Raw genomic sequence first — 27,650 nt, forward strand, 5'->3', positions numbered from 1 at the left:
TTGGAGTCCTTGTGGAGAGTTCTCTGAAAACGTTCACTCAAGGTGCAGAGGCAGTCAAAAAGCAAACAAAATGTTGGGAATCATTAAGAAATGGATCAATAAGAAGACAGAAAATATCATATTGCTTCTCTATAAATCTATGGTACTCCCAGATCTTGAATACCGCATGCAGGTTTGGAATTGGAAGAGGTTCAGAAAAGGGAAAAAATATGATTAGGGGTATGGAAGAGCTTCCGTATGAGGAGAGAATAAAAAGACTGGGCCTTTTCAGCTTAGAAAAGAGACGAAAGGGGGATATGAGCGAGGTCTATAAAATCATGGCCACTCTCGAAAGACAGGACACTGGGCTACATGGACCTTTGGTCTGACCCAGCGTGGCCGCTCTTATGTACTAGGGAATCTAGTGAGCCCAGTGTAACGGGAGAGAGTAGAAAAATCCCTGGGTGTGGAGAACACTGGGAAATTAGAAGCTATAATTCAGGAGCAACAGATGCTAATTAGTTTAGAAAAGCAGAATGTGAAAAATAAAAATCAGGGTCATGTGACAATGAGGTAATCAAAAGTCCAATGAGCCTGCAGAGAAGAGAGGTAGTGGCTATCACACGTGCGGATGGAGAAGCAAGACTCTCCATGTCTCAGGAAGTTTCACTACCAACATAAGCCATTTTCACACGCTGCAGTGCAATCCAGACCAGTGAGGATTTGTGTCATCTGAGTGTCTGTGTGATAAGTAACCCTGGACCAGGAGCTCTGACTCCAGCAGCCTGCTTGTTACACCCCAAGCACATTCTGGTCCGGGTGGAGTAGGCTTAGGGTTTCAGAGAAGGCCAGGGGTAGGAAGCTTCTGTTGGTTATGCTGGACCTAAGCCCCAGTTTTACTTGAGCAAGAAGAGATATCTGACACTGTGCGATACTGCTCCTGTGCTCTGTTCCCAAAGTGTTCTTCAGCAGGGGAAGGTCTCTGGTCGTGTGTGTGTGTGTGTGTGACTGGCATATTGGGGTGATGCTGAAACAGGACAGAGCAGAGATGCCATTGGGGGGTGGCGTGAACCGTATCTCTTCATGTCCCCTTCCAAGAACTGAGGGGAAGGGAATCCTTACCCTGCAAGGTCACATTCTTATAGTTCTCCTGCATGACATCTGTGTAGAGAGCTCTCTGAGCAGGGTGCAACAGAGCCCACTCTTCCCTGGTGAAATACACAGCCACCTCCTCGAAGGTCACCGGACCCTGAGAGAGCAAAAATCCAAAACTCAGTACCTGCTGCCCCTCTCTTTGTGTGCAAGAGGAGCCAATCAAATGGAAGCTCTGGGTGGATCACGGTCAGAGTCCCACCCCCACCTCACTCAGAGCCACCAGGGTGAGGGGACGCAGACAGAGCCCCTCCTCTCTCCCACCAGATCCATCACACACCTACTAGCCACAGACTGATACAGGAGATGGAGCCCCCACCAGGATCCAGGGAGGAGCTGAATATGAAGGGAGGGGAATCTCCCCTAAGCCTGACTGGTGGGTGCCCCCTTCATATCTCAAGGCACCCACTGGTTAGTCGGGTCAGGCTCCCGCACTATGAGTCTGCTCAGGTTTCCTAGTCCCATGTAGGTGGGTTATTTTCTGTTCAACAAATTAGAGCATTTCCACCTCCCAACCTCATGGGTCTGGTCCCAGAATCTAGGACACTTATTAAATAACTCCCAGCAGGTTTGCCACCCCCTGTCCTCCTCCCTTTCTCCACCTTGTGGATTTCCTGCCCCGGACCAACCTCCAAACCAGACTGCGCAAACCTTCCCATCTCAGGTGTATTTGCTGTCCCTCTCCCTTCAGAAGGAACCGACCCAAAACTCCCCAATAATCCCTACCTGAGCTGGCTCCACTGCATCCGTTTCTGTTCCCTGTCCCACGGGAGGATGGGACGAGCTGGAGTGAACCATGGACGTCGTTCTGCAGCCTGGGAGGGTGAGAAGCGTAATCGTTGGGGTTTCAGAACAGGCTATAGTTAATTTCACATCAGAATTCCCCCAGGGCCCTTTCCTTGCAGACAGATATCCTAGATTCTGCCGTGGTGGAAAAATGCTTGATCTCTTTATTTCAGTATAGACCTGGCCCCTCCTGCCAGGCTAAGCCCACAGAGACATTTTTAACCTCCCTTCTCCCTCCCTCCACTCCGTAACAAAGTCTCTCAACACAATGCTAGAAAAGAGCAGAACCAAAGGAGTCACTCCGGGGGATTCCCTCGGACATGGACCCCATGGCAGACACAACCAAGCAGGGGGAATATGGAGTCAGGAACTGGCTTTTCCTCTGATCCTTTTCTTGTTCACTGGAAAGTGATTCTGCCCAGGGATGCTGCAACACATGTGTCTGGGTGGACTAGAGCTGGAAATCTCTCTTCCCACTCATTTCTACCACTGCCCCTTTCAGTCTCTCCTTCCCCTGTCCTCTCTCCCTGCCTCTCTAGCTGTGAAAGTCCCATTCCTGGGTTCTTTGCAATCCCACCGCTGGATGTTCTCCTGGCAATTGCTAATGGGAGGAGAAACGAGGAGGGGCTGTTTGTGCAGAGTCACTTTCTTGCCAGTCCCCAGCACTTTCCCTGAGATCTTTCAGTTACCTGAAGTTTGTGGCTCAGAATTTGTATTAACAGAGCCCAGATCTGCCCCAAGGGGCTAGTACCAGCTGGAGAACGTCAGCACCTGGGCCGGGCAATGAAGAAGCTTTAATTAAGGTCACTTCCCAGCACAGAAGCCCCGCTAGGGTAGCAGCAGCTGCTAAACCTGGTCTCCCGGTTCACAATGGAGGCTGCAGCGTCTGACCCAGGAAGCTGAACCCCAGTATCCTTAGGAGAGAGGAACAGAGCATTTGAGAAGCCTTCCCTCCTTTAGCTCTCTGGGGAGAGTAGCTAATGTGAGCACCTCCTCACAGGGAGAATTGCTAATTTCATTTGCCCCACTGTTCATCTGGAGTCACTCCTTGTCTTTCCATACAGTGACTCTGGATGAGTCCAGAATGCTGTGGAAGAGGTCATTGTGTGGCAGTGCTAACCCGCTTCCCACCACACTCACCCCCCATATCTAGGAGAAGGACTCGGGGCACAAATTTAGTAGCAGCTCCCAGAGCCTCTGCCATGCCCTTTGCCTGGGACCCCCCTCGTCCCATTTTGCAAATTATAAAGAGGAAAGTAGAAAATCAGACGGATTTTATATCAGTTGTTGATAGGAGATAAAATCCGAGCGTATTTCACATCAATCTTTGAAAAATGAATAGAGAGGAAATGGGCAACAGTTGCAAACATTTTATTTCCATGTTGAAGAATCTGAGAAAAGGTGTAAATCTGAGATTTTGTTACTATTTTATAATTAGAGAGACAGGGAAAATCTCAGGGCATAATCAATTAGAAACAGACAACTAGAGAAAAAGTGGGGAAATGTTTAGGGTATTTCATAACAATCTTTGAGATCTGCAAAGAATACGTGCCACAAATGAAAGTAATTGATAACATGAGAGAAAAACACCAAGATCAGAGGGAATTTTATATTGCTATGAAATAACCAGTTGGAAAAGGGAGACTGTTTGACTGGATTTTATATGACTGTGCAATACATAAAGTGATGGTTCCCTGTCTGCCACCATTCACAGGGGCAGCAGGGAGCCCTTTGAGGAGGCGATTTAAGAGGGCAGAGGAGGAGCTGGAAGGCTTCCTGGGTGAGGGAAGGGGGCAGCAGTGGGGGATGGGCAGGTGAGGTTCAATGGACAGCTAGGGGCAACTGTGTTGGCATTTTGGGGCCAGCAAGTGGGATTGGGAAACCGGGGTCTGGGCAGTCTCCACGGGGGGCACTTGCTCCGCCCTTCCCCCACCCTGGCAGAGACCAGGCGTCTCATCCCATCCCCACTCCAGGGGCAGCCATGTTTTGAGAATCGACTCAGGGAACAATTTCTCACCTAAACAAGGACAAATCGCTGCAGATAAAATGGGTGGGAAAAATGCCCCACACCGGAGATGTTAAATTGACATTTGAGAACAGGGGAAGAACTGGAGAGAATTTGTATCAGGGTGTGAGCGGCACGAGCGGGGAAAGGATCCAATTCCCTCACCTCCCGCCCTCCCCTTCTCCCCCGGGGATTTCCTGAGGCTGCACAGGGACCGTTCAAGCCCCCCCCCGGGTCCCCTCCCCCCCACAGGAGCCCCCCGGGTCCCGGCGGCGCGGGGCAGGGGCCTGGCTGCGGCTCCCCTGGGGCTGGGCAGCCCCGAGGCGTCTCCCAGGTGCGGCGCGTGAAGCGGCCCCGCGGAGGAACGAGCTCCTGGCCGCAGCCCGGGGCCGGGCCGCCTCCGCGGGGGCCGCTCGCTACCCCCGTCCCCTCCCGGGCCTGCCCGGGCCCTGTTGCCGGCAGAGAGCGGCCCCCCCAGCCCGGCCCCGCGGCGTCGGGGTCTCCCAGCCTCGCCCATTATCCCGCTGCCCCGTCCAGACACCGCCCCGGGGGCGCTGGGCTCCTGCTGGGACAGCAGCTCCGAGCCCCCCCGGGCGCGGCCCCCCCGGGAGCAGGTCCCGGCGCCGCCCGATGCCGGGTCCCCGTGGACACTGGGGCAGCGTCACCGCCCCCGGGGCTCGCTCCGGTACCTGGAGGCGGCAGCTCGGCAGCGGGGCGGGCAGGGCCGGGGCGGCCCCAGCGGGAGCAGGGCGCGGGCCGGGTACGGGGGGGTTAATGAAGGTCGCCCCGGCACAGACCCTCCCGCTCAGCCTGGTCCCGCACAGCCGGTGAGCTCTGCCTCTGCGCACGCGCGACTTCCGCCCACCGGCATCTGCGCATGCCCAGAGCTCGAGCGGCACAAAGCGCTCGCAAGAGAGTCAGGAACTACATCTCCCAGCGTGCCCCGGGGGCGCTTCCGCCTTCTCCAGCTTCGGTCCAGGCAGGTGCCGGGATCAGCCTGATTCCCTCGGGCCCCCCCCGAGCCGGCGCCTCTCACACCCGCCCCCCCGCGGCCCGTTGCTGGGGCTCCCGGGGGCGCCGCAGGCCGAGGGGCGGATTCTGCCCCGCGTCGGAACGTGCCCCCGGGGGCAGGTGTCGAGCCGGGCGGGCTCTGTGAGATCGCTCCCCGGGGAGCCGCTGCCGGCGGGGAGCCGGTCTCGGCCCGGGGCGCCTGCGGCAGGGCTCGGCGCAGAAACGGGCTCGCGGCCGGCGCGGCGGACCGGGGCGGATTGTCGGGAGCCGCTTTTGTCCCACGCTGCTGCCGGATTGGTCGCTGCTCGGGCGCTGGTGCCCTCCGCCCCTCTGCCCCCGTCGCTCCTGCGGTCCGGACCTTCCGGCTCCCCCTCTGCCCGTGGCCTCCGGGCCGCGCTCGCAGCCGCTGCGGTTCCGAGCGGAGCCCTCTCCCCCGCCGGCCCCGGGGAGCCCCGCTCGCTGGGCCCGTCTCACTGCTCGCCCTGCCCGCCGAGCTGTCCTTTCCCTCCCTTGTTTGTGAGACGGTCGAGGGAGACCGAGTCAAAAGCCGGACTCGGGGCCAGACAGGCCCCATCCGCCGCTTGTGGGCTTGTTCGCTGTTCCAGAAAGCGATCAGGTCGGTTTTACATGTGAGGAGGCTGCTGGAAATACCTTTTTTCGCAGCGTTGGGCCTGTCGCTGCTGCACCGTTGGTTTGTGAGACTGCGAGCTGTAGGAATCAGCCTCTCCGACGGCCTTTTTAGAAGCAAGGTTGGACGTCTCGCTGCTGCGGGCAGCGAATTCTTACCCGAGCAGTTCCTGAGAGCTGCGAAGCGCCCTACCTCTGGCCTTGTGGTGTTCTCAACACCAGTTATTAGCTGTTATTATCACTGTGCTTTATAGAGACTTCCACTTTTGTCACTGTTATACACACACAAGGAGCTAAGAGGCATCACCACCAAAATTACACTCAGAACTCTGGTACTCCCCTGTCACCTCATTGCTCTCTCACTTAATTTTTGAGACATTTTCTTCAGCCTTTCTCATCACTATTAAAACTTAACTTGTCTTGTGTTGTTTTCATTAGTTTTATTAGCTGTGAGAAAAAGCCCTATGTCTGCATAATGGACACACAAGATATATTAGACACACCTGGATTATTCTTCATTGGTTGATAATGTCAGATCCTTCTCATTCTCAGTATGCTGAGCTGAGGTGTCTGTCTTCCCATCATCCAGATTGCTGGGTCAATCATTTCTCACTGTTCAGTCTTTGTACCTCAGGTATTTCTGGTTGTTCTTGTAGGCTCTCATTGTCCACTTTTTCTTTCCTCTCCCCACTTTCTGGAAAGCTCTTTTGCTGTGACCTGGGTCAAACAGCACCCACCGTATAGAGGTATCTCAGTCATTCAGAGGCACAGTGCCTGGGATAATCTTTACGTGTTTGTGCATTCCTTCAGTAAGCCGCTAACATTGTCTGGCCCCATCCAACACAGCACATTTTAAATACAGGGACATGCTCAATATTTCTAGCCTCACATACAAACGTTACATGCATACAGATTGGCTAAACAGAGGCAATAGGTCTTAAGTTTTGCAATGATACCCCATATCAACCATCTGGCATAAGGTATATATTAGCAAAGAATTTGATTAGTCTCTCAGGATAAGTAAATTGGCTATTTGCCAAGATAATCAGGGATGCAGGCCCTTTCTCTGCATGTCCCTAAACCGTCCTTTGACTGCCAGATGCTGGGAGTAGACAATGGGATGGTTCAGTGAGTCCTTGACTGGTCTGATCATTCCCTTAGAAGCACCTGGCATTGGCCACTGTCACAAGACACGATACTAGATTAGGTGGACTATTGGTCTGACCACCAATATTTACAGCACTGGTGGACTGACTCAAAACAAAGTTTTCACACTAGGCCAGAAATTCAGTCAGAGTGGAAGTCAGATGATACAACAGAATAAACATCTGCTCTAAAAATGAGGAAAAAAAATTAGAATGAAAAATTCAGGGAATCCCAGTAGCAGATGAGACAACTTGGGACACTGCTATGAGACTCGATGCATTCAGACACAGTGATAAGGGATTCTGTGTTTCTGAGGGGATATCTGTACCATGTTTCACTGAATTCAGTCTCAGGGATTATCGACACTGGCAAGTTAAAGAGCTCTAAGTTGCTGGCTCAGGGGCGTGAACAATCACCCCCTCCCCCTCGCCGAGCGCAGCACGTTTGAGTGCTTTAAAGCGCTAGTGTGGACAGGCTCGGCTCCCAGTGCTCGGACCTAATCCCCTCTTCGAGGTGGATTCCCAGGAGCACTGGCACCCGCGACAGCCCTTTGAAATTTGGAGTGTAGATAGAGCCTCAGTAGGTTAGATCAGACAAAAAGGAGATGTATTGACTAGGCCTTGGGATGCCTGTGCCTTTACGAACCCAGCCCTGTGCCTTTGAGAACCCAGTCCTGGGAAGCGGATGCTGAGAGGTTCTGCCTGGGAGAGGGGAAATAAAAAAGCCTCTCGCCCCCCCAAGAAACTATTTTGCAAGCCCTGGTGTCTCAGTCCCACTGGGGTAACTGCTGCCCCCTGTGCCCCTGCCTGTGCCGGGTTTTGCCCTCTGACACCCTCTGCCAGCGCCTCGCTCCTGGGCTTAACTCTGCCTCCTCCCCCCATCCCTGATTTTCCCTTTAGCCCCTCTCCTCATGCTGCCTCCAGCTGCTTGACCCCCCTGACCAGTCAATTTCTGCCCCCTGCTCAGACCCTGGCCACCCCCCTCTTCCGATTCGCCCCCTTGGCAACTTTTTAACCCCTGTCAAAAGCCGTCCGCAGAATCTTACGGCTAAGAAGGGCAGGGTGAAGGGCAGTGGCTTCAGCAGATGTACGGCTCAGTACCCGGTAAGTAGCACATTTCTATGCAGAGCAATTTACGACACTACACCTGGCGCACCCGACTGGCTGGACAGAGCCCGGGGAGGGGGCGAGCTGCTCATCAGACACAAGGGCAAACTTTTCTTAAAGGAGCCACATCCTTTTGTTTGTCCCCCTGCCCGGCACTAAAGGGGTCTGCAGCTGGTTTCTCCTGGCTGTAGGGGGAGCACAGGTCCTGGGGGAGAACCCACGGTGGGCTGAGGATGGCTGGCTCGGTCCTTGAGAAACCCCCCGGCCCATACTCCCCCCAGCAGCCCCCTGGGGCCAGCCCAGAAGCTGCCTGCCAATCTCCTCCCAGCCCCCTGCCGAGAGGCTGCCCACCCCATCTCCCCACCCCTCCTCGCCCGGAGCGCCGCGGTGCAAGGCCAGGGCAGGCTGGCAGGGAGCCTGCCCTGGCCCCAGTGCGCGCCGCTGCCATCCCGGAGCCGCTTTAGGTAAGTGGTGCTGGGCCGAAGCCCAAACCTCTCCTGCACCCCAACCCCCTGCCCTAAACCCGCTGCTGCACCACTCCTCCACCCCAACCCCCTTCCCTGAGCACCCTCATACACCCCACACACCTCCTCTGCCCCAATCCATTGCCCCGAGCCTGTTCCTGCACCCCTAATCCTCTCCCACACCCCACACTTCCTCCCGCACCCCAGCCCCCTGCCCCACATAGAATTTCCCCACCCAGACATGGCCCTCAGCCCAAAAAGTTTGCCCACCCCTGCTTTGAGCTTCGGAGTACTTCCATTGACTCTTGAGTCCCCATCAGCACTCGATTTGGTTGGGATCCTCCCAGGTGTTTTGTAGGATAAAGACCTTATTTGTAAGCTCTTTGAAGCAGGGATCTGTCTGCAAAATCCAAGCCATGTGTTAATGTGCCCCAGGGCTTGTAAAAATGGTTTTTGAGTTGGTGACACACGCGCACAATGTGAAACCAGGAGACCTTGAACTTTGCCTGTTTCTCCAGGGCTCTGTTGCACTTGCACCGCGTGGGTCCTAAATACTCATTTAAAATCCCTCAAACCAACCACTGGATGTTTCGCTTCCCTTTGTATTCTCAGTGTGGTCACTTGTTTGTTTGTGGGTTTGTTTTGCCGTTTGTGTCGCTTTATTACTTATTGTTACTCTTCTATGTGTGTAAAACATTAGTCAAATTTAGAGTGGACATGGCAGAGAAATTGTATAAGCCTGAGTGAATGCCTCTTACAATCTTTTCAGATACTGGAAAAGACAGTATTAATATTTACAAGGAGAGCATGACTATTTCTAATTGACTCACAGATTTGTTTAGCATCTTAAGACTGCGCGATGTGTGCAGATAATATGTATGCAAGAGGGTTAGCTTTACAATAGTTAGCTAATGGTACAAATGACTTTTGGAAAGATCATTAAGTGGTCGGCGGAGACCCTCAGCAATTTTCAAGTGGTCCGCGGAAAGAAAAGTTTGAGAACCCCTGCTCTATGCTAAAGGTATGAATCTCCTCTCGCACTGGTGAGAGTCAGGAGTGACTCCATAGAAGCGAAGGGAATCTGTAAACTGGGGGGAGAGCAGAATTCAGCCCTAAATAGTTCGAGGAGCTTCACAGACACCCAGTGTAAAGCAAAGACACACTAGGATGCTCCTGGGCTGGGATGCAGGGGGAAGAGGTAAATTCATTCACACTCTCCTTTCCTTCCTGGCCCAGAGAGAAAAGGCCCCATACCTTGTTCCCCACCTTCATGAGCCAGCTAGCCCGCAACCCTGGTGCTAGATTGGAGCCAGTGTCCCACTAGGGTAAATCCCCTTATCCCATTCCTGAACCCCTGAGCCAGCCAGCCAGCCCCCTTCCCTGGGGTCGGATCACAGCCAGCACGCTCTCTATGGAAAGGCCCCAAATCCATTCCCCGCCCCTGTGGGCCAGCCAGTCCCCCAACCCTGAGGGTGAATTGGAGTCAAAACTCCCGAGATGGGAAAGGCCCCATATCCGATTTCCTCCCCACCCCACCAACCTCTTGTTTGGCTTCTGGGACCTGCAACATGATTCCCTGACTGCTACAGGGGTGTGTTTTCTTTGTCCTCTGAAATAACTCTGTCAAGGTTCCTCCCCCACGCTGAACTCTAGGGTACAGATGTGGGGACCTGCATGAAAACCTCCTAAGCTTACTTTCACCAGCTTAGGTTAAAACTTCCCCAAGGTACAAATTAATTTTATCCTTTGACCCTGGATCTCCACTGCCACCACCAAACTTTAACTGGGTTTACTGGGAAATGTAGTTTGGACACATCTTTCCCCCCCAAATCCTCCCAACCCTTGTACCCCACTTCCTGGGGAAGGTTTGGTAAAAATCCTCACCAATTTCCATAGGTGACCACAGACCCAAACCCTTGGATCTGAGAACAATGAAAAAGCATTCAGTTTTCTTACAAGAAGATTTTTAATAGAAGTAAAGGAATCACCTCTGTAAAATCAGGATGGTAGATACCTTACAGGGTAATTAGATTCAAAACATAGAGAATCCCTCTAGGCAAAACCTTAAGTTACAAAAAAGGTACACAGACAGGAATAGTCATTCTATTCAGCACAGTTCTTTTCTCAGCCATTTAAAGAAATCATAATCTAACACATACCTAGCTAGATTACTTACTAAAAGTTCTAAGACTCCATTCCAGTTCTATCCCCGGCAAAAGCAGCATACAGACAGACCCTTTGTTTCTCTCCCTCCTCCCGGCTTTTGAAAGTATCTTGTCTCCTCATTGGTCATTTTGGTCAGGTGCCAGCGAGGTTACCTTTAGCTTCTTAACCCTTTACAGGTGAGAGGATTTTTCCTCTGGCCAGGAGGGATTTTAAAGGGGTTTACCCTTCCCTTTATATTTATGACAAACTCATTTCACACTGGTCACACCCTGTGCTGGGCTTTGGCCATCCCAGCTCTGAGACAACATCCCTGGGCACCAAGACTACTACTGACCATTGCTTTGTGCCGGTTAGTGTCTCAGTGAAGAACTGGGGTGCAGGAGTGGGTGAAGAGAGCTCAGAGACAGTCACCCTAACGAAACCAAGCCAATCTTCACATTAAACCTCACTCTTCACGGGAAGAGGAAGCCGGACACGAATTGGTGTCTGACATTACGGGGAGAAGCAGGGCTTGCAGCTGAGACTCGCACGGTGTCTAGAAATGATAAAATTGCTACTTCTCTTGACTTTTGCAGGTGAGTCAAGGGACCTGCTCATTCAGGGCGGGGGGTTAAATGCAGAGAAATGGTCAGTTTGTGCAACCCCTTATGGCTTTTCTGGGGGAGCCCTGGGTGCCTTTCTTATGAGGGGCTGGATCCACAAAAGCCAGTGTGCTGGATGGAGAGCTGCCGGAGCCAGCCAGTCGGAACAGCTAAGGACAGGGGTGGCCCAAGCCTTCTGCCACAAAGGGACTTAAGTGCCTCCTGTTGGCTGCCGTCAGTTGGGCACCTAAGCCTGGTCAGCCCTGCTCACCTAACTCCACCAGAGGTGGAACCCTTGTTCTATGCCCGAGTTCAGTGGTTTGAGCACTGAGTCAGCAAGTGGAAGACCTGACTTCAAATCCCATCTCTATCTGATAGGAGCAGCGAGGGGCACCCAGGTCTCCTACACCCCAGTTGGGTGCCCTGGGTGGGGCAGTCTCAATTGCCCCTGCTGGCGCTGTTCCACTTTGCATAAATCATTAAACATTAATTGCACCTGGGAGCGTGATGCTGCAGGCTGGTGGTCAGGGCACCTACTTGGGAGATCAGGGTTCAAATTCCCAGTTCCAATGATTTAACAAAACTGGAGCAGCTTCAAGAGGAGAGATGGAGAGAGACCCACAACAGAAGATCTCCTGACAATGATTTACAAGCTTTCAGTAGAGATGTTCACTGCTATGCTTCCTGGATAAATGTCATAAAATCAGTGTATTTGGTGTGGTGAGTTTGTAAGGTCTGAGACAGGAGTTGCTTGTAAATAACAGTGACTCCTTTGCAAATTGGCACCAATGAGCTTTTGTCACGCATGCACTGAACTCTACGGTCCCACTCTGATAGAACAGAAAGGCGAGCACAAAAAACAGAGAAAGGAACAATAAGATACTAAAATGACAATGGTCATTCCTTTTCTGGAGTAGAAACCAAGAACTGAGTGTGTACTCTTTTCACCCCAGTTCTTTCCAAATCCTTGGCCTTGGTTAGGGTAAATTTACACTTCTCTGAAGTAGAATCCTTCACAAAACCACTCAAAATATCAACAGTGTTAGTGAGGAATGGCTCCCCAAAACATGCCCAGCTTTTCTTTAATTTGGTGGCACAGTTTCAGGCAAGGGACTGGATACAGGGCTGGATCAGAATCTCCGTTAGTTACCAGAGCTGGAGATTCTATTCAAAAATAGCCATTTTTCTGCAGCTATTAGATTGCCAACACTGATTTTATACACATTTTAGCACATACAAAGGATAAATTCAACAAAAACCCCACTTCTATTTCGTCAACATCTGTGTCACGAAGGGCAGGATTCCTCATCACATAGGGTTAACTAGGAGAGATCTTTTGTAGGGCCTGGGTTACACATGATTTGGGAACCAAATACATGGGCATTTTGCCTAGTTCAAAATCACTTACGGTGGAATTCTCTCCCCAGATTATCTGAGACAATATTGACTTCAACAATTGAACTACACTGTGATCATATGTACTTCCTTCAGTTAGATGGGGTTCTGCTGTTGTTTGCTATTTCCGAGTGGAGATTTTAAAGTCACTGCTGTTTCTTTGTTAGCGTGTCCAGTAAATTGGAGAGTTCTCTCATGTTGATAGAACTGCACTTGAACTTTCTCCATGTCATCATGGAGGGATGGGGAAAAAGCAAAGCTGAAGTGAGGAATGACCACTTTAGCAGACGTTCATTTGTTGGAAATTCTCCAATAGATCTGAGCTCCATCATATCAAACTGAACTAATATCCAATTGGGTGAGCAAACAGCCGTCAGGACAGACAGAAACCACATCACAGAGAGAGAATACTTGACAGTGAAAGTGTCAAGTGAAATTCCAGAGCATGTGACATCTGATTATTCAGAATCAGGACAAGAGATTCTCCCAGCACATTCTCCTCTGATCCATTCAAACATACTTCACTCAGCACTGTCTCAAGAGTCAGTTATGTTATTTTCAACATTTTCAGTATACTAGGATCTGAATAATGTGGGGGGAGGGTCCGAAATGACACTTTTTTTTTCCAGCCCCTGCTTCTCTTCACTTACATATCATTTGAAAAGTTCCCAACATAACTGCTCTTCAGCAAAACCCAGAGGAACATTAGAACAACTGGCAATGATACAATCTGTATCATTGGTGACTAACAATAACTTTGCAATAGGAGGAATGGTATAAATGTGATGCTCCCCGCTTCCTGATAGGAAGCACACACTCAAATTACTCATGGGACAATAAAAAGGACAAATAGGTCCACCTCAAGAGGGCGAACTGCAAAAGGCAAAAATGGGGCACTCATCTGGATAAGCTGAAGGATAATGGTTCAGCAAACAGCATTCCAAGTTACTATGTAGGAATCAGGAAAAGAAAAAAAGTACTGACAGCCCTAGAGGTTTTTATGGTGTTGATCTCCCTTGCAGATTCTCTGAAGGCTAACATGGGCTGAGTGCCAAGAGAAGGTATTCCCACACTCACTGCATTCGTAGGGCCTCTCCTTTGTGTGAATTCTCGGATGACTAGAAAGAGCTGAGCTGCTAGAGAAGGTTTTCCCACACTCACTGTATTTGTAGGGCCTTTCCCCTGTGTGGATTCTCTGATGATTAGAAAGTTCTGATCTTTGAGTCAAGCTTTTCCCACACTCACGGCATTCCCAGGGCCTGTCAAGGTTCCTTCCCCACTCTGAACTCTAGGGTAGAGATGTGGGGACCTGCATGAAAACCCCCGAAGCTTATTTTTACCAGCTTAGGTTAAAACTTCCCCAAGGTAGAAACTAGTTTACCTTTTGCCCTTGGACTTCATTGCTGCCACCACCAAGCATTTAACAAATATATAACAGGGAAAGAGCCCGCTTGGAAACGTCTTTCCCCCAAAAGTCCTCCCCAAACCCTACACCCCCTTTCCTGGGGAAGGCTTGATAAAAATCCTAACCAATTTGCAAAGGTGAACACAGACCCAAACCCTTGGATCTTAAGAACAATGAAAAAGCAAGCAGGTTCTTAAAAGAAGAATTTTAATTGAAGGAAAAAAGTAAAAGAATCACCTCTGTAAAATCAGGATGGTAAATACCTTACAGGGTAATCAGATTCAACAACAAAACCTTAAGTTACAAAAAGACACAAAAACAGGAACTACATTCCATTCAGCACAGCTTATTTTATCAGCCATTTCAACAAAACAGAATCTAACGCATATCTAGTTAGCTTACTTACTAAGTTCTTAGACTCCATTCCTTTTCTGTTCCCGGCAAAAGCATCACACAGACAGAGCCTTGGTTTCTCCCCCCCCTGCAGCTTTGAAAGTATCTTGTCTCCTCATTGGTCATTTTGGTCAGGTGCCAGCGAGGTTATCCTAGCTTCTTAACCCTTTACAGGTGAAAGGGTTTTTCCTCTGGCAGGGAGGCATTTTAAAGGTGTTTACCCTTCCCTTTATATTTATGACAGGGCCTCTCCCCTGTGTGGATTCTCTGATGGTGAAAAAGGCTTGATCTTTGAGTGAAGCTTTTCCCACACTCACTGCATTCGTAGGGCCTTTCCCCTGTGTGGATTCTGTGATGATTAGAAAGGCCAGAGCTCCTAATGAAGCTTTTCCCACACTCACTGCATTCGTAGGGCCTCTCCCCTGTGTGGATTCTCTGATGATTAGAAAGGGCTAAGCTGCTAGTGAAGCTTTTCCCACATTCACTGCATTGATAGGGCCTCTCCCCTGTGTGGATTCTCTGATGATTAGAAAGGGCTGAGCTCGTAGTGAAGGTTTTCCCACACTCACTGCATTCGTAGGGCCTCTCCCCTGTGTGGATTCTGTGATGATCAACAAGGCCTGATCTTTGAATGAACCTTCTCCCACATTCACTGCATTGATAGGGCCTCTCTCCTGTGTGGATTCTCCGATGCAGAAAAAGGCCTGAGCTTTTACTGAAGCTTTTCCCACACTCACTGCATTCGTAGGGCCTCTCCCCTGTGTGGATTCTCTGATGACAAGAAAGGGATGAGCTCCAAATGAAGGTTTTCCCACACTCATGGCATTCGTAGGGCCTCTCCCCTGTGTGGATTCTCTGATGACAAGAAAGGGATGAGCTGCAAGTGAAGCTTTTCCCACACTCACTGCATTCATAGGGCCTCTCCCCTGTGTGGATTCTTTGATGACTAGAAAGGGCTGAGCTGCTAGTGAAGCTTTTCCCACACTCACTGCATTCAAAGGGCCTCTCCCCTGTGTGGATACTCTGATGTTGAAAAAGCTGTGATCTTTGTACGAAGCTTTTCCCACACTCACTGCATTCGTAGGGCCTCTCCCCTGTGTGGATTCTCTGATGACTAGAAAGGGCTGAGCTCCTAATGAAGCTTTTCCCACACTCACTGCATTCAAAGGGCCTCTCCCCTGTGTGGATTCTCTGATGATGAGAAAGGGCTGAGCTGCAAGTGAAGCTTTTCCCACACTCACTGCATTCGTATGGCCTCTCCCCTGTGTGGATTCTCTGATGACTAGAAAGGGCTGAGCTGCAAGTGAAGCTTTTCCCACACTCACTGCATTCAAAGGGCCTCTCCCCTGTGTGGATTCTCTGATGATGAGAAAGGGCTGAGCTGCAAGTGAAGCTTTTCCCACACTCACTGCATTCGTATGGCCTCTCCCCTGTGTGGATTCTCTGATGACAAGAAAGGGATGAGCTCCAAATGAAGGTTTTCCCACACTCACTGCATTCATAGGGCCTCTCCCCTGTGTGGATTCTCTGATGACTAGAAAGGGCTGAGCTGCAAGTGAAGCTTTTCCCACACTCACTGCATTCAAAGGGCCTCTCCCCTGTGTGGATTCTCTGATGATAAGAAAGGGCTGAGCTGCAAGTGAAGCTTTTCCCACACTCTCTGCATTCATAGGGCCTCTCCCCTGTGTGGATTCTCTGATGAGAAGAAAGGGATGAGCTCCAAATGAAGGTTTTCCCACACTCACGGCACTCATAAGGCCTCTCCCCTGTGTGGATTCTCTGATGATTAGAAAGGGGTGAGCTGCTAGTGAAGCTTTTCCCACAATCACTGCATTCATAGGGCCTCTCCCCTGTGTGGATTCTCTGATGATTAGAAAGGGCTGAGCTGCAAGTGAAGCTTTTCCCACACTCACTGCATGTATTTTTCCTCTTTCTGCTGAGGATTTCCTGCTGGATTGTGGTTTCCTTGAGGCCCTGCTGAGTTCCCCGACAGGAAATAAATTTAACCATTTTCTCCAATGGCTGGTTTCCTTGTTCTCTTTCCTGTCTGTGATGAATCGCAAAGGATTTTCCCTGCTCATGACTCCTGGACACATTCCTTTTCCATCTTTGCAATAATTCTCTGTGTTTATCCACTTGCTCAACATTTTCCTGCTGAGAATTCTGCTCCTCCTTCTCACAAAGCATGGCATCACCTGCTGTGATAGAGAGAGAAACCTCAAACAGGGATGGAAAGGGGAAGACCAAACGAAAACGAGTGCTGGAGAGGGGTCAAATAAAAATCAGGTCCTGAACTCCCCCAAACTCTTCCACCAAATAGGAGAGAGGAGGGGGATCAATTCAGCCTTCACATCCCATCCAAATTCACAGGGGGAAGGGAGGAAACTTCTGCCTGGTGTCTGCTAGGATCTATAGGAAGCCATGAGCTATATTTACCCTGAGGATACGACCCCTGCTAGAGACAATAATGAACTGAGAGACCTCCCAAGACTTTGTAGGATATCCCAGAGGTTTCCTTCAGGCACTTATAGATTCTGGATTTTAATGTTTCCTCACCTGTGCAGGGAGCTCTCAGGATCTCTCTTTCCTGTGGGACCCATGGCTCTTCCCCTTGTTCCAGCTGGGAGATCACATCAGGTTTGGAAACTGGAAACTCTGCTCAGATGAAAGAAAACAAAGGACTTCAGTTGATGTCACAAGACTTTGTCATAAATAAACATTCTATTAACTTCAGTGCTTAGTGTGAGCTGGTGTGCCTGGGGCAGTCCCTCACTGAAAAGGCCAAGGTCGGGGCAGGCTGAAAAAGGGATAGCATATCCTCCCCAAACTGGTGGTTAACGCTGAAGTTAAACTCACCGACCAGTCACAAACTGCTTCTCATCACCCACACTGGTTACCAAGAAGCTGAAAAAAGAAATCACGCAGCCCCCTTTATTGCATTCCACTTCTCTGTCCCAGTCAGCACCTAGGTCCACTGCAGTGAGAGGTTACTTAGTGAGTTAGTGACTTCAAAGTCCATCTGAAACACATCCACAGCTTGGATGGGTCATTCAGGCCTTTGTTCAAGGCTTCAGTTTGTAGAGAAGTTGCTCCAGAGGTAGGAAGAGGGATTGAAGACAAAAGGGAGATGATGCAGCTACCCTTTATATTCCTTTTGCCATGTGGCTTATACTTCCTGTGCCCCAAACACAAGTTTCACAGCAGATGGCATGGAAAAGCCTTGGAGTTCTCAGTACACAGGCGCACCCCTGCATGTCTTGCTGACTCAATAGGTGTATCCCCTTGGTCCTTTCCATGGGCTCATTGTACAGCTGATGACCCTGGATGGGCCATCGAAGAGGCTAGGCAGTGCTGACGCCAATATGTCTGTGGGTGCCACCCAGAAACACTACACAAGTCTGGAAATACAAATATACCCTACATCTCTTTATCTCACAATACAAAGGTGATACAAACAGAAACAAAATCATCATACTTGGAAAATCATAACAATCATAACACCCACAGACCAGTTCCCTCAGAGGCCGCAAGGCAAACAGCTGGTCAAACAGCCATTCTCGGGCATTGGGAAGGTGTGAAGAAGACATGTACATTCCTTCAAAGGGACCACTTGAAGCTCTTATCGACCACAGACAGCCTGTCAGCATCACTCAGCTGAGAACTGAAGTTGTTTCTAGTACAAAGGACTGAACTCTAAAAAGAGGTGAGAAAAATGCTTGAGACTCTCTCTCTCTTCCCCCCCCTTTCCCTCTGTTCATGACAACTCCTGAAGAACTGACCTTGGGTGGCAGGGGCGGGTTATGGGAGTCCTGGCTGAAAGGACAGCCACCAGCCTGTCTCAGGATATGGTGAGAGAAACATTTGCTTTGAATCCGTTTTAGCTTGTTAAGTTAGATGTTAATTTGTGTTTTATCTTGCATTTCTTTTGTAAACAATTCTGACTTTTAGGCCTCATTACCTGTAGTCACTTAAAATCTTTTTTTTTCAGTAGTTAACAGTTTGGTTTTATTGTTTTATCTAACCAGCGTGTTTGGATTAAAGTGTGCTGGAAACTCCATCTGGAATAATGAGGCTGGTGCATGTCATTTTCCACCGATGAAATGACAGACTTCGTATGAGTTTGCATTGTTCAGCAGTGTGCTGGACAATGCAAGATGCACATTTCTGGGGGAAAGGGCAGGGATATTACTGAATGCAGGAGCTCAGCAGTACTAGATGTCAGGATAGCACGTATTGCAGCCCATTGGAAAACATAATCCCAACAATACATAGAAAATGATAGGGTCTAAATTAGCTGTTTCCATTCAAGAGCGGGATCTTGGAGTTCTTGTGGAGAGTTCTCTGAAAACGTTCACTCAAGGTGCAGAGGCAGTCAAAAAGCAAACAGAATGTTGGGAATCATTAAGAAAGGGATCGATAAGAAGACAGAAAATATCATATTGCTTCTCTATAAATCCATGGTAAGCCCACATCTTGAATACCGCATGCAAATGTGGTTGCCACATCTCAAAAAAGATTTACTGGAATTGGAAGAGGTTCAGAAAAGGGAAAAAATATGATTAGGGGTATGGAAGAGCTTCCATATGAGGTGAGAATAAAAAGACTGGGCCTTTTCAACTTAGAAAAGAGACGAAAGGGGGATATGAGCGAGGTCTATAAAATCATGGCCACTCTCGAAAAACAGGACACTGGGCTACATGGACCTTTGGTCTGACCCAATGTGGCCGCTCTTATGTACTAGGGAATCTAGTGAGCCAAGTGTAAAGGGAGAGAGTAGAAAAATCCCTGGGTGTGGAGAACACTGGGAAATTAGAAGCTATAATTCAGGAGCAACAGATGCTAATTAGTTTAGAAAAGCAGAATGTGAAAAATAAGAATCAGGGTCACGTGAGAATGAGGTAATCAAAAATCCAATGAGCCTGCAGAGAAGAGAGGTTGTGGCTATCGCACGTGCGGATGGAGAAGCAAGACTCTCCATGTCTCAGGAAGTTTCACTACCAACATAAGCCATTTTCACACGCTGCAGTGCAATCCAGACCAGTGAGGATTTGTGTCATCTGAGTGTCTGTGTGATAAGTAACCCTGGACCAGCAGCTCTGACTCCAGCAGCCTGCTTGTTACACCCCAAGCACATTCTGGTCCAGGTGGAGTAGGCTCAGGGGTTCAGAAAAGGCCGGGGGTAGGAAGCTTCTGTTGGTTATGCTGGACCTAAGCCCCAGTTTTACTTGAGCAAAAAGAGATATCTGACACTGTGCGATACTGCTCCTGTGCTCTGTTCCCAAAGTGTTCTTCAGCAGGGGAAGGTCTCTGGTCGTGTGTGTGTGTGTGTGACTGGCATATTGGGGTGATGCTGAAACAGGACAGAGCAGAGATGCCATTGGGGGGTGGCGTGAACCGTATCTCTTCATTTCCCCTTCCAAGAACTGAGGGGATGGGAATCCTTACCCTGCAAGGTCACATTCTTATAGTTCTCCTGCATGACATCTCTGTAGAGAGCTCTCTGAGCAGGGTGCAACAGAGCCCACTCTTCCCTGGTGAAATACACAGCCACCTCCTCGAAGGTCACCGGACCCTAAGAGAGCAAAAATCCAACACTCAGTACCTGCTGCCCCTCTCTTTGTGTGGGAGAGGAGCCAATCAAATGGAAGCTCTGGGTGGATCACGGTCAGAGTCCCACCCCCACCTCACTCAGAGCATCCTGGAACCCCCAGGGTGAGGGGATGAAGACAGAGCCCCTCCTCTCTCCCACCAGATCCATCACACACCTACTAGCCACAGACTGATACAGGAGATGGAGCCCCCAGCAGGATCCAGGGAGAGCTCCCTGGCAGGAAGTCCAACATGCTCCTCAATGCAAGGAGCTGGATTTGAAGGGAGGGGAATCTCCCCTAAGCCTGACTGGTGGGTGTCCCCTTCATATCTCACAGCCTCCACTGGTTAGTCGGGTCAGGCTCCGGCACTGTGAGTCTGGTTAGATTTCCTAGTCCCATGTAGGTGGGTTATTTTCTGTTCAACAAATTAGAGCATTTCCACCTCCCAACCTCATGGGTCTGGTCCCAGAATCTAGGACACTTATTAAATAACTCCCAGCAGGTTTGCCACCCCCTGTCCTCCTCCCTTTCTCCACCTTGTGGATTTCCTGCCCCGGACCAACCTCCAAACCAGACTGCGCAAACCTTCCCATCTCAGGTGTATTTGCTGTCCCTCTCCCTCCAGAAGGAACCCACCCAAAACTCCCCAATAATCCCTACCTGAGCTGGCTCCACTGCAGCCATTACTCTTCCCTGTCCCATGGGAGGATGGGAGAAGCTGGAGTGAAACATGGATGTCGTTCTGCAGCCTGGGAGGGTGAGAAGCGTAATCGTTGGGGTTTCAGAACAGGCTATAGTTAATTTCACATCAGAATTCCCCCAGGGCCCTTTCCTTGCAGACAAATATCCTAGATTCTGCCGTGCTGGAAAAATGCTTGATCTCTTTATTTCAGTGTAGACCTGGCCCCTCCTGCCAGGCTAAGCCCACAGAGACTTTTTTAACCTCCCCTCTCCCTCCCTCCACTCCGTAACAAAGTCTCTCAACACAATGCTAGAAAAGAGCAGAACCAAAGGAGTCACTGTGGGGGATTCCCTCGGACATGGACCCCACGGCAGCCAGAACCGAGCAGGGGGAATATGGAGTCAGGAACTGGCTTTTCCTCTGTCTGATCCTTTTCTTGTTCACTGGAAAGTGATTCTGCCCAGGGATGTTGCAACACATGTGTCTGGGTGGACTAGAGCTGGAAATCTCTCTTCCCACTCATTTCTACTGCTGCCCCTTTCAGTCTCTCCTTCCCCTGTCCTCTCTCCCTGCCTCTCTAGCTGGGAAAGTCCCATTCCTGGGTTCTTTGCAATCCCACCGCTGGATGTTCTCCTGACAATTGCTAATGGGAGGAGAACCGAGGAGGGGCTGTTTGTGCAGAGTCACTTTCTTGCCAGTCCCCAGCACTTTCCCTGAGGTCTTTCAGTTACCTGAAGTTTGTGGCTCAGAATTTGTATTAACAGAGCCCAGGTCTGCCCCAAGGGGCAAGTACCAGCTGGAGAAAGTCAGCACCTGGGCCGGGCAGAGAAGAAGCTTTAATTAAGGTCACTTCCCAGCACAGAAGCCCCGCTAGGGTAGCAGCAGCTGCTAAACCTGGTCTCCCGGTTCACAATGGAGGCTGCAGCGTTTGACCCAGGAAGCTGAACCCCAGTATCCTTAGGAGAGAGGAACAGAGCCTTTGAGCAGCCTTCCCTCCTTTAGCTCTCTGGGGAGAGCAGCTGAGAACACCTCCTCACAGAGAGAATTGCTAATTTCATTTGCCCCACTGTTCATCTGGAGTCACTCCTTGTCTTTCCATACAGTGACTCTGGATGAGTCCAGAATGCTGTGGAAGAGGTCATTGTGTGGCAGTGCTAACCCGCTTCCCACCACACTCACCCCCCATATCTAGGAGAAGGACTCGGGGCACAAATTTAGTAGCAGCTCCCAGAGCCTCTGCCATGCCCTTTGCCTGGGACCCCCCTCGTCCCATTTTGCAAATTATAAAGAGGAAAGTAGAAAATCAGAGGGATTTTATATCATTTGTTGATAGGAGATAAAATCCGAGCGTATTTCACATCAGTCTTTGAAAAATGAATAGAGAGGAAATGGGCAACAGTTGCAAACATTTTATTTCCATGTTGAAGAATCTGAGAAAAGGTGTAAATCTGAGATTTTGTTAGTATTTTATAATTAGAGAGACAGGGAAAATCTCAGGGCATAATCAATTAGAAACAGACAACTAGAGAAAAAGTGGGGCAAACGTTTAGGGTATTTCATAACAATCTTTGAGATCTGCAAAGAATACGTGTCACAAAGTAAGTAACTGATAACATGAGAGAAAAACACCAAGATCAGAGGGAATTTTATGTTGCTATGAAATAACTAGTTGGAAAAGGGGGACTGTTTGACTGGATTTTATATGACTGTGCAATACATAAACAGAAAATGATGGCCCCCATTCACAGGGGCAGCAGGGAGCCCTTTGAGGAGGTGTTTTAAGATGGCAAAGGAGGAAGAGGAGCTGGAAAGCTTCGTGGGTGAGGGAAGGGGGCAGCAGTGGGGGATGGGCAGGTGACGGTCAACTGATAACTGGGGGCAACTGTGTTGGCATTTTGGGGCCAGCAAGTGGGATTGGGAAACCGGGGTCTGGGCAGTCTCCACGGGGGGCACTTGCTCCTCCCTTCTCCCACCCTGGCAGAGAAGAGGCGTCTCATCCCACCCCCACTCCAGGGGCAGCCATGTTTTGGGGACCGACTCAGGGAACAATCTCTCACCTAAACAAGGACAAATCGCTGCAGATAAAATGGGTGGGAAAATGCCCCACACCGGAGATGTTAAATTGACATTTGAGAAAAGGGGAAGAACTGGAGAGAATTTGTATCAGGGTGTGAGCGGCACGAGCGGGGAAAGGATCCAATTCCCTCACCTCCCGCCCTCCCCTTCTCCCCCGGGGATTTCCTGAGGCTGCACAGGGACCGTTCAAGCCCCCCCCGGGTCCCCTCCCCCCACAGGAGCCCCCCGGGTCCCGGCGGCGCGGGGCAGGGCCTGGCTGCGGCTCCCCTGGGGCTGGGCAGCCCCGAGGCGTCTCCCAGGTGCGGCGCGTGAAGCGGCCCCGCGGAGGAACGAGCTCCTGGCCGCAGCCCGGGGCCGGGCCGCCTCCGGGGGGGCCGCTCGCTGCCCCCGTCCCCTCCCGGGCCTGCCCGGGCCCTGTTGCCGGCAGAGAGCGGCCCCCCCGCCCGGCCCCGCGGTGTCGGGGTCTCCCAGCCTCGCCCGTTAACCCGCTGCCCCGTCCAGACACCGCCCCGGGGAACGAGCTCTTGCGACGGGGCGCGAGCGGCGGAGGGGGCCAGGGAGCGGCTCAGGACTCGGAGAGACGCGTGGGGGCGCGGGGGAGGTCACCCTGGATGCGGATCGCTGCTGTCCGGAGAGAAAGGGGGCAGGACGGGAGCGGCTGGGTCCCCACGGGAGCGGTAAATCCGAGGGGATCTCAGCCCCCCCCATTTCCCTCCCCGCTCCTCGGGGGTCCCCTGCTCTTCTTCTGCCCCGGCCGTGCCCGGGCTGCCCAGACATTTCCCCCCCGCCCCTGTCCCCAGGTCTCCCCCCTTCGCCCCCCGCCCGGGCTCACGTCCCCCCCGCCCGGCCAAACGCAGGGAGCGGGGGGCTGGTCCCCCCCCCAGGGCAGAGCCGGGCCGGGGGTGGGGGGCGTTGGGCTCCTGCTGGGAGAGCAGCTCCGAGCCCCCCCCGGGGCTCGCTCCGGTACCTGGAGGCGGCAGCGGGGCGGGCAGGGCCCAGGCCGGGGACGTTAATGAAGGTCGCCCCGGCACAGACCCTCCCGCACACCTCGGTCCCGCAGCAGCAGAGGGGGAGCTCTGCCTCTGAGCATGCGGGACTCCCGCCCCCTCCATGTGCGCATGCCCAGAGCTCGAGCGGCACAAAAGGCTTCTGTGCCCTGGGATTGGCGCCAACGGCCCCGCACGAGCTCGGCTCGTCCTCCCCATGGTACGTCACTTCCGCTCGCGGGGGTGTCAGGAACTACATCTCCCAGCTTGCCCCGGGGGGTGCTTCCGCCTTCTCCAGCTTCGGTAAGGGAGGTTCCCGGGGAGCTTGTGCTCAACATCGTGCAATAATATAATTGCTCTAGAGGTGGAGGCCCAAACAGCTTTACAAACCGTATAGAACCTACAGGAATAATTTCCCCCACCACTGAAATGCAGGCACCTCTGGAGTGAAATTCCACAGCTGTTAGCACACCACACTGCTGTATGATGTCTCAGGGGAAGGGTGGAAGAAGAAGTCCACAATGTTGCAGTTTCCATTTTAGGGAAGCAAATTGCAGTCACGCAGACTGGAACGTGGACAGACTCAGATCCCCATTATTCAAGAAGCGCTGTGGGATTTTCAGTGACGGCGAACTGCCCTTGCTTTTTGTTCTCACCGGAACCCTGGCACTAGCTGGGGTACAGCGGCCCCTACTGCCAGGCTGTGACACTGAGATCTTTTCAGCCTTTGCAAGTGGTCCCTTCCTTCTCAGTCACCAACCAGGATTATATATTTCAAGAGTGAGTTTCTCTTGACAGGCTGGGTCTGTCTCTGTTCAGCTTTTGAAAGCTGACAAGGTCCAATCAAGAGACTCCCAGCCAGTGATTTCTGCATAGAGCCCAGAACTTGTGATTGCATTAGAGCAGATCTTTAGTAAGACAGGAACGTCAGGTAAAGACTTCAAGTGAATTCTCTCCTCTCTAGCCCCCCATCCAGAGGTGCTGGAACAATTTACCAAACTGTAAACTCTGGATATAATGGAAACCACTTCAAGGTTGGGGGTGCTGCAGCACCCCTAGTTCCAGCACCTCTGCCCCCATCTCTGCCACCACCCTGCAGTCCTGATCTACAGTGTGCCTGGCTATTTGGGCACTGACCCCTGAGAAAAGCCCTCCCTAGTATTTTGAGTCAGAATGCTTTTTATATGGGTGTAGGGGGAACTGCAGCTATACTTAGAATTAGAGCTGCTATCCCGAGCTGTCGGAAGACAGGATACGGGGCTAGATGGACCATTGGTCTGACCCGGTGTGGCCGGTCTTATGTTCTATCCTGTAAACCTATTTTATGGAATTTGTTAAAAGAAATGGAAGTTTGCTGTACTTTGAAAGAAACAGAAAAGCAAAATTCCTCCCACTCTTTTCCAGTGGGGAAAATGTTAAGAATAAGTGTTCCCCCGCCACCCCATGAAAATTAAAATGAAATCCCCCCCGTCCTCCCCCAAAAAATCTGTCTTTCCATTTTTTATTTACACACACAGAGGCAAAAAATGAACAATTTCAACTAAAATAAAAACTTTCCTTTTTGTCAAAATGGCATTTTCCATTAAAAAAGAGCGTAAAGACTGGACTGGGAGCTGTGACAACTGCTCGGGGAAGAGCTCTCGCATGCCTATGAACCAGAATGAGGAGGAGATGGTAACATAAAATACAGGCTCAAACTCCAGCTGGAGAGAGATGTGTGTCACTAGTTACAACCCCAGTGCAGCAGGTTTATCCAGCTGGCTCTACCCCCTCTGCCCCATTTCTCCTTTTCCCCCAGTTAACCAAACCCTACACTGAGGTGTTTTCTCCCCTTCTGGGCAGCTGGCTGGTTAACATACAATTCATAACAAGAACCCCACAGCTTTCCCACCCCAGACTGCCCAGCTGGCTCCTACAGGCTTTGCACCCCTGAGCCCTGTCTGAGAGCTCAGCAGAGCCATTCTGCATAGAGCTACGCACACAACCTCCCTACTCCTGACCTTCCGAGAAAGACTTGCTGAGCTCATGGGCCTGGCCAGGGAGAATGTGGCCAGAGCCCAGAGGAAGGAGAAGGTCTGGTATGACCGCACGGCGCGGGCCTACGCCACCAGGGATCAGGTGATGGTTCTCATCCCCGTGAGGAAAAACAAACTACAGGCTGCCTGGGAAAGCCCCTTCAAGGTTGTCAAGCAACTAAATGAGGTAAACTATGTAGTGGAGCTGTCTAACGGAGCACATCACCGCTGGGTGTACCATGTGAATATGATGAAGCCATATTATGACAGGGGGAATGTGGTGCTGGCCGTGTGTGGACATTGGGAGGAGCAGGGAGATGTCCCAGGGAGTAGATCTACTAAAGGGTCAAGAGCTGGTTCCCCCCGGAAACAATTCCCCTCTCTAATCGGCTAACCACTGACCAGCAAGCTGAGATCAGAGGGGTGCTGCATCTGTACCGACAGCTGTTTTCCAACCAGCCTGGACGCACTAATTTGACTGTCCACCGGGTAGAGACAGGATCGCATCCCCCTATAAGATGCTCCCCCTTCCGCGTCACAGGGAAGACTGTTCAGGACCTGGAAAGAGAGGTCAAGGACATGCTGGCTTTGGGGTGATCCAGCCATCTGCCAGCCGTTGGGCCTTCCCGGTGGTGCTGGTCCCCAAAAAGGACAGCTCGATCCAGTTCTGTGTGGACTATTGGAAGCTCAATGCCATTACTATCTCTGATGCCTACCCCATGTCCAGGCCTGACGAGCTCCTAGACAAGCTGGGAGGAGCTTGGTACCTTACCACCATGGATCTTACAAAGGGCTACTGGCAAGTGCCACTGGATGCAGATGCGAGGCTCAAATCGGCCTTTATCACCCCGCTGGGGCTCTATGAGTTCCTGACCCTGCCTTTCGGCCTCAAGGGGGCGCCAGCTACCTTCCAGCGCCTGGTGGATCAGCTACTGACGGGGATGGGGAGTTTTGCCTTGGCGTATATTGATGGCATCTGTGTCTTTAGCCAGACCTGGGAGGACCATGTGTTCCAGGTTAGACAAGTGCTGGACCGACTCCAGGAGGCTGGGCTGACTATAAAAGCTGAGAAGTGCAAGGTGGGGATGGCTGAAGTATCTTACCTGGGCCATCGGGTGGGGAGCGGCCGCCTAAAGCCAGAACCAGCCAAGGTGGAGGTGATCAGAGATTGTCCCGCTCCCCAAACCAAAAAGCAGGTCCAAGCCTTTATTGGGATGTTGGAGTACTATCGAAGATTCGTGCCCCACTTTAGCACCATAGCCACCCCCATCGATGGGCTATGCAAGAAGGGGAAGCCAGACAAGGTGATCTGGACTGAGAAGTGCCAGAAGGCTCTCTGTGCGCTGAAGGAAGCTCTGGCCAGTGGCCCAGTTCTGGCAAAGCCAGACTTTGACAAGCCCTTTACGGTGTTCACCGATGCCTCAGACACGGGACTGGGGGCGGTGTTGGAGGATGAAAAGGGGGAGAGACAGCCCATCGTATACCTGAGCAAGAAGTTGCTACCCGGGAGCAAAACTACACGGCCATCAAGAAGGAATGCCTGGCCATGGTGTGGGCCCTGAAGAAACTAGAGCCATATCTCTTCGGGCAACGCTTCACCGTGTACACCGACCACTCTCCCCTGACCTGGCTACACCAAATGAAAGCAGCCAACGCCAAGCTCCTGAGGTGGAGCCTGCTCCTGCAGGATTACGATATGGATGTGGTCCATGTGAAGGGAAGTGCCAACATGATAGCGGATGCGTTGTCCCAGAGAGGGGGCCCTGAACTTCCCCAGGTCACTGGTCAGAGTGACCCAGCTCAGTTCAGTCTTGAAGGGGGGAGAGATGTGACACAGTAGGGAGCGGGGCGGATTGACCTGGGAATGTCGTCTAGTTTTACTGGGACTGTCTGCATGGGGGATGGGATAGCAGGGGATGATTTTACTGAGGGAGAAGACCTGAGCCTGTAACCTGAGCCAGGAGGGGGATGGAGCCAGGTGACACCTTTGCCCGGGAAACTGGACAAAGGCTGGAGGAGGAGCCGGGAGGAGGGGAGTGAGACGGCTGGAGGGGGTGTTGGGGGGAGTTGGCTGGGGAAGAGGA

The 27,650-nt window shown here is 51.4% G+C and overlaps 1 protein-coding gene across 1 annotated transcript in view; it reads right to left on the reverse strand.

The window, feature by feature from the left end:
• LOC114018901 (zinc finger protein 2) overlaps nt 1-23,692 on the reverse strand; it is a 59,760-nt gene extending 36,068 nt beyond the window's left edge. Inside the window, exons 1-3 of the mRNA XM_043528126.1 lie at nt 23,533-23,692; nt 1,858-1,946; nt 1,102-1,228 (exon numbers count right to left, since the gene is read on the reverse strand). Coding sequence (XP_043384061.1) covers nt 1,102-1,228; nt 1,858-1,946; nt 23,533-23,677 — 361 coding nt within the window. The 5' untranslated portion in view covers nt 23,678-23,692. The remainder of the gene's footprint in view (nt 1-1,101; nt 1,229-1,857; nt 1,947-23,532) is intronic.
• Nucleotides 23,693-27,650: the final 3,958 nt, after the last annotated feature.

Source organism: Chelonia mydas, chromosome 14 (assembly GCF_015237465.2).
Source record: "Chelonia mydas isolate rCheMyd1 chromosome 14, rCheMyd1.pri.v2, whole genome shotgun sequence".
Taxonomy (NCBI): domain Eukaryota; kingdom Metazoa; phylum Chordata; order Testudines; family Cheloniidae; genus Chelonia; species Chelonia mydas.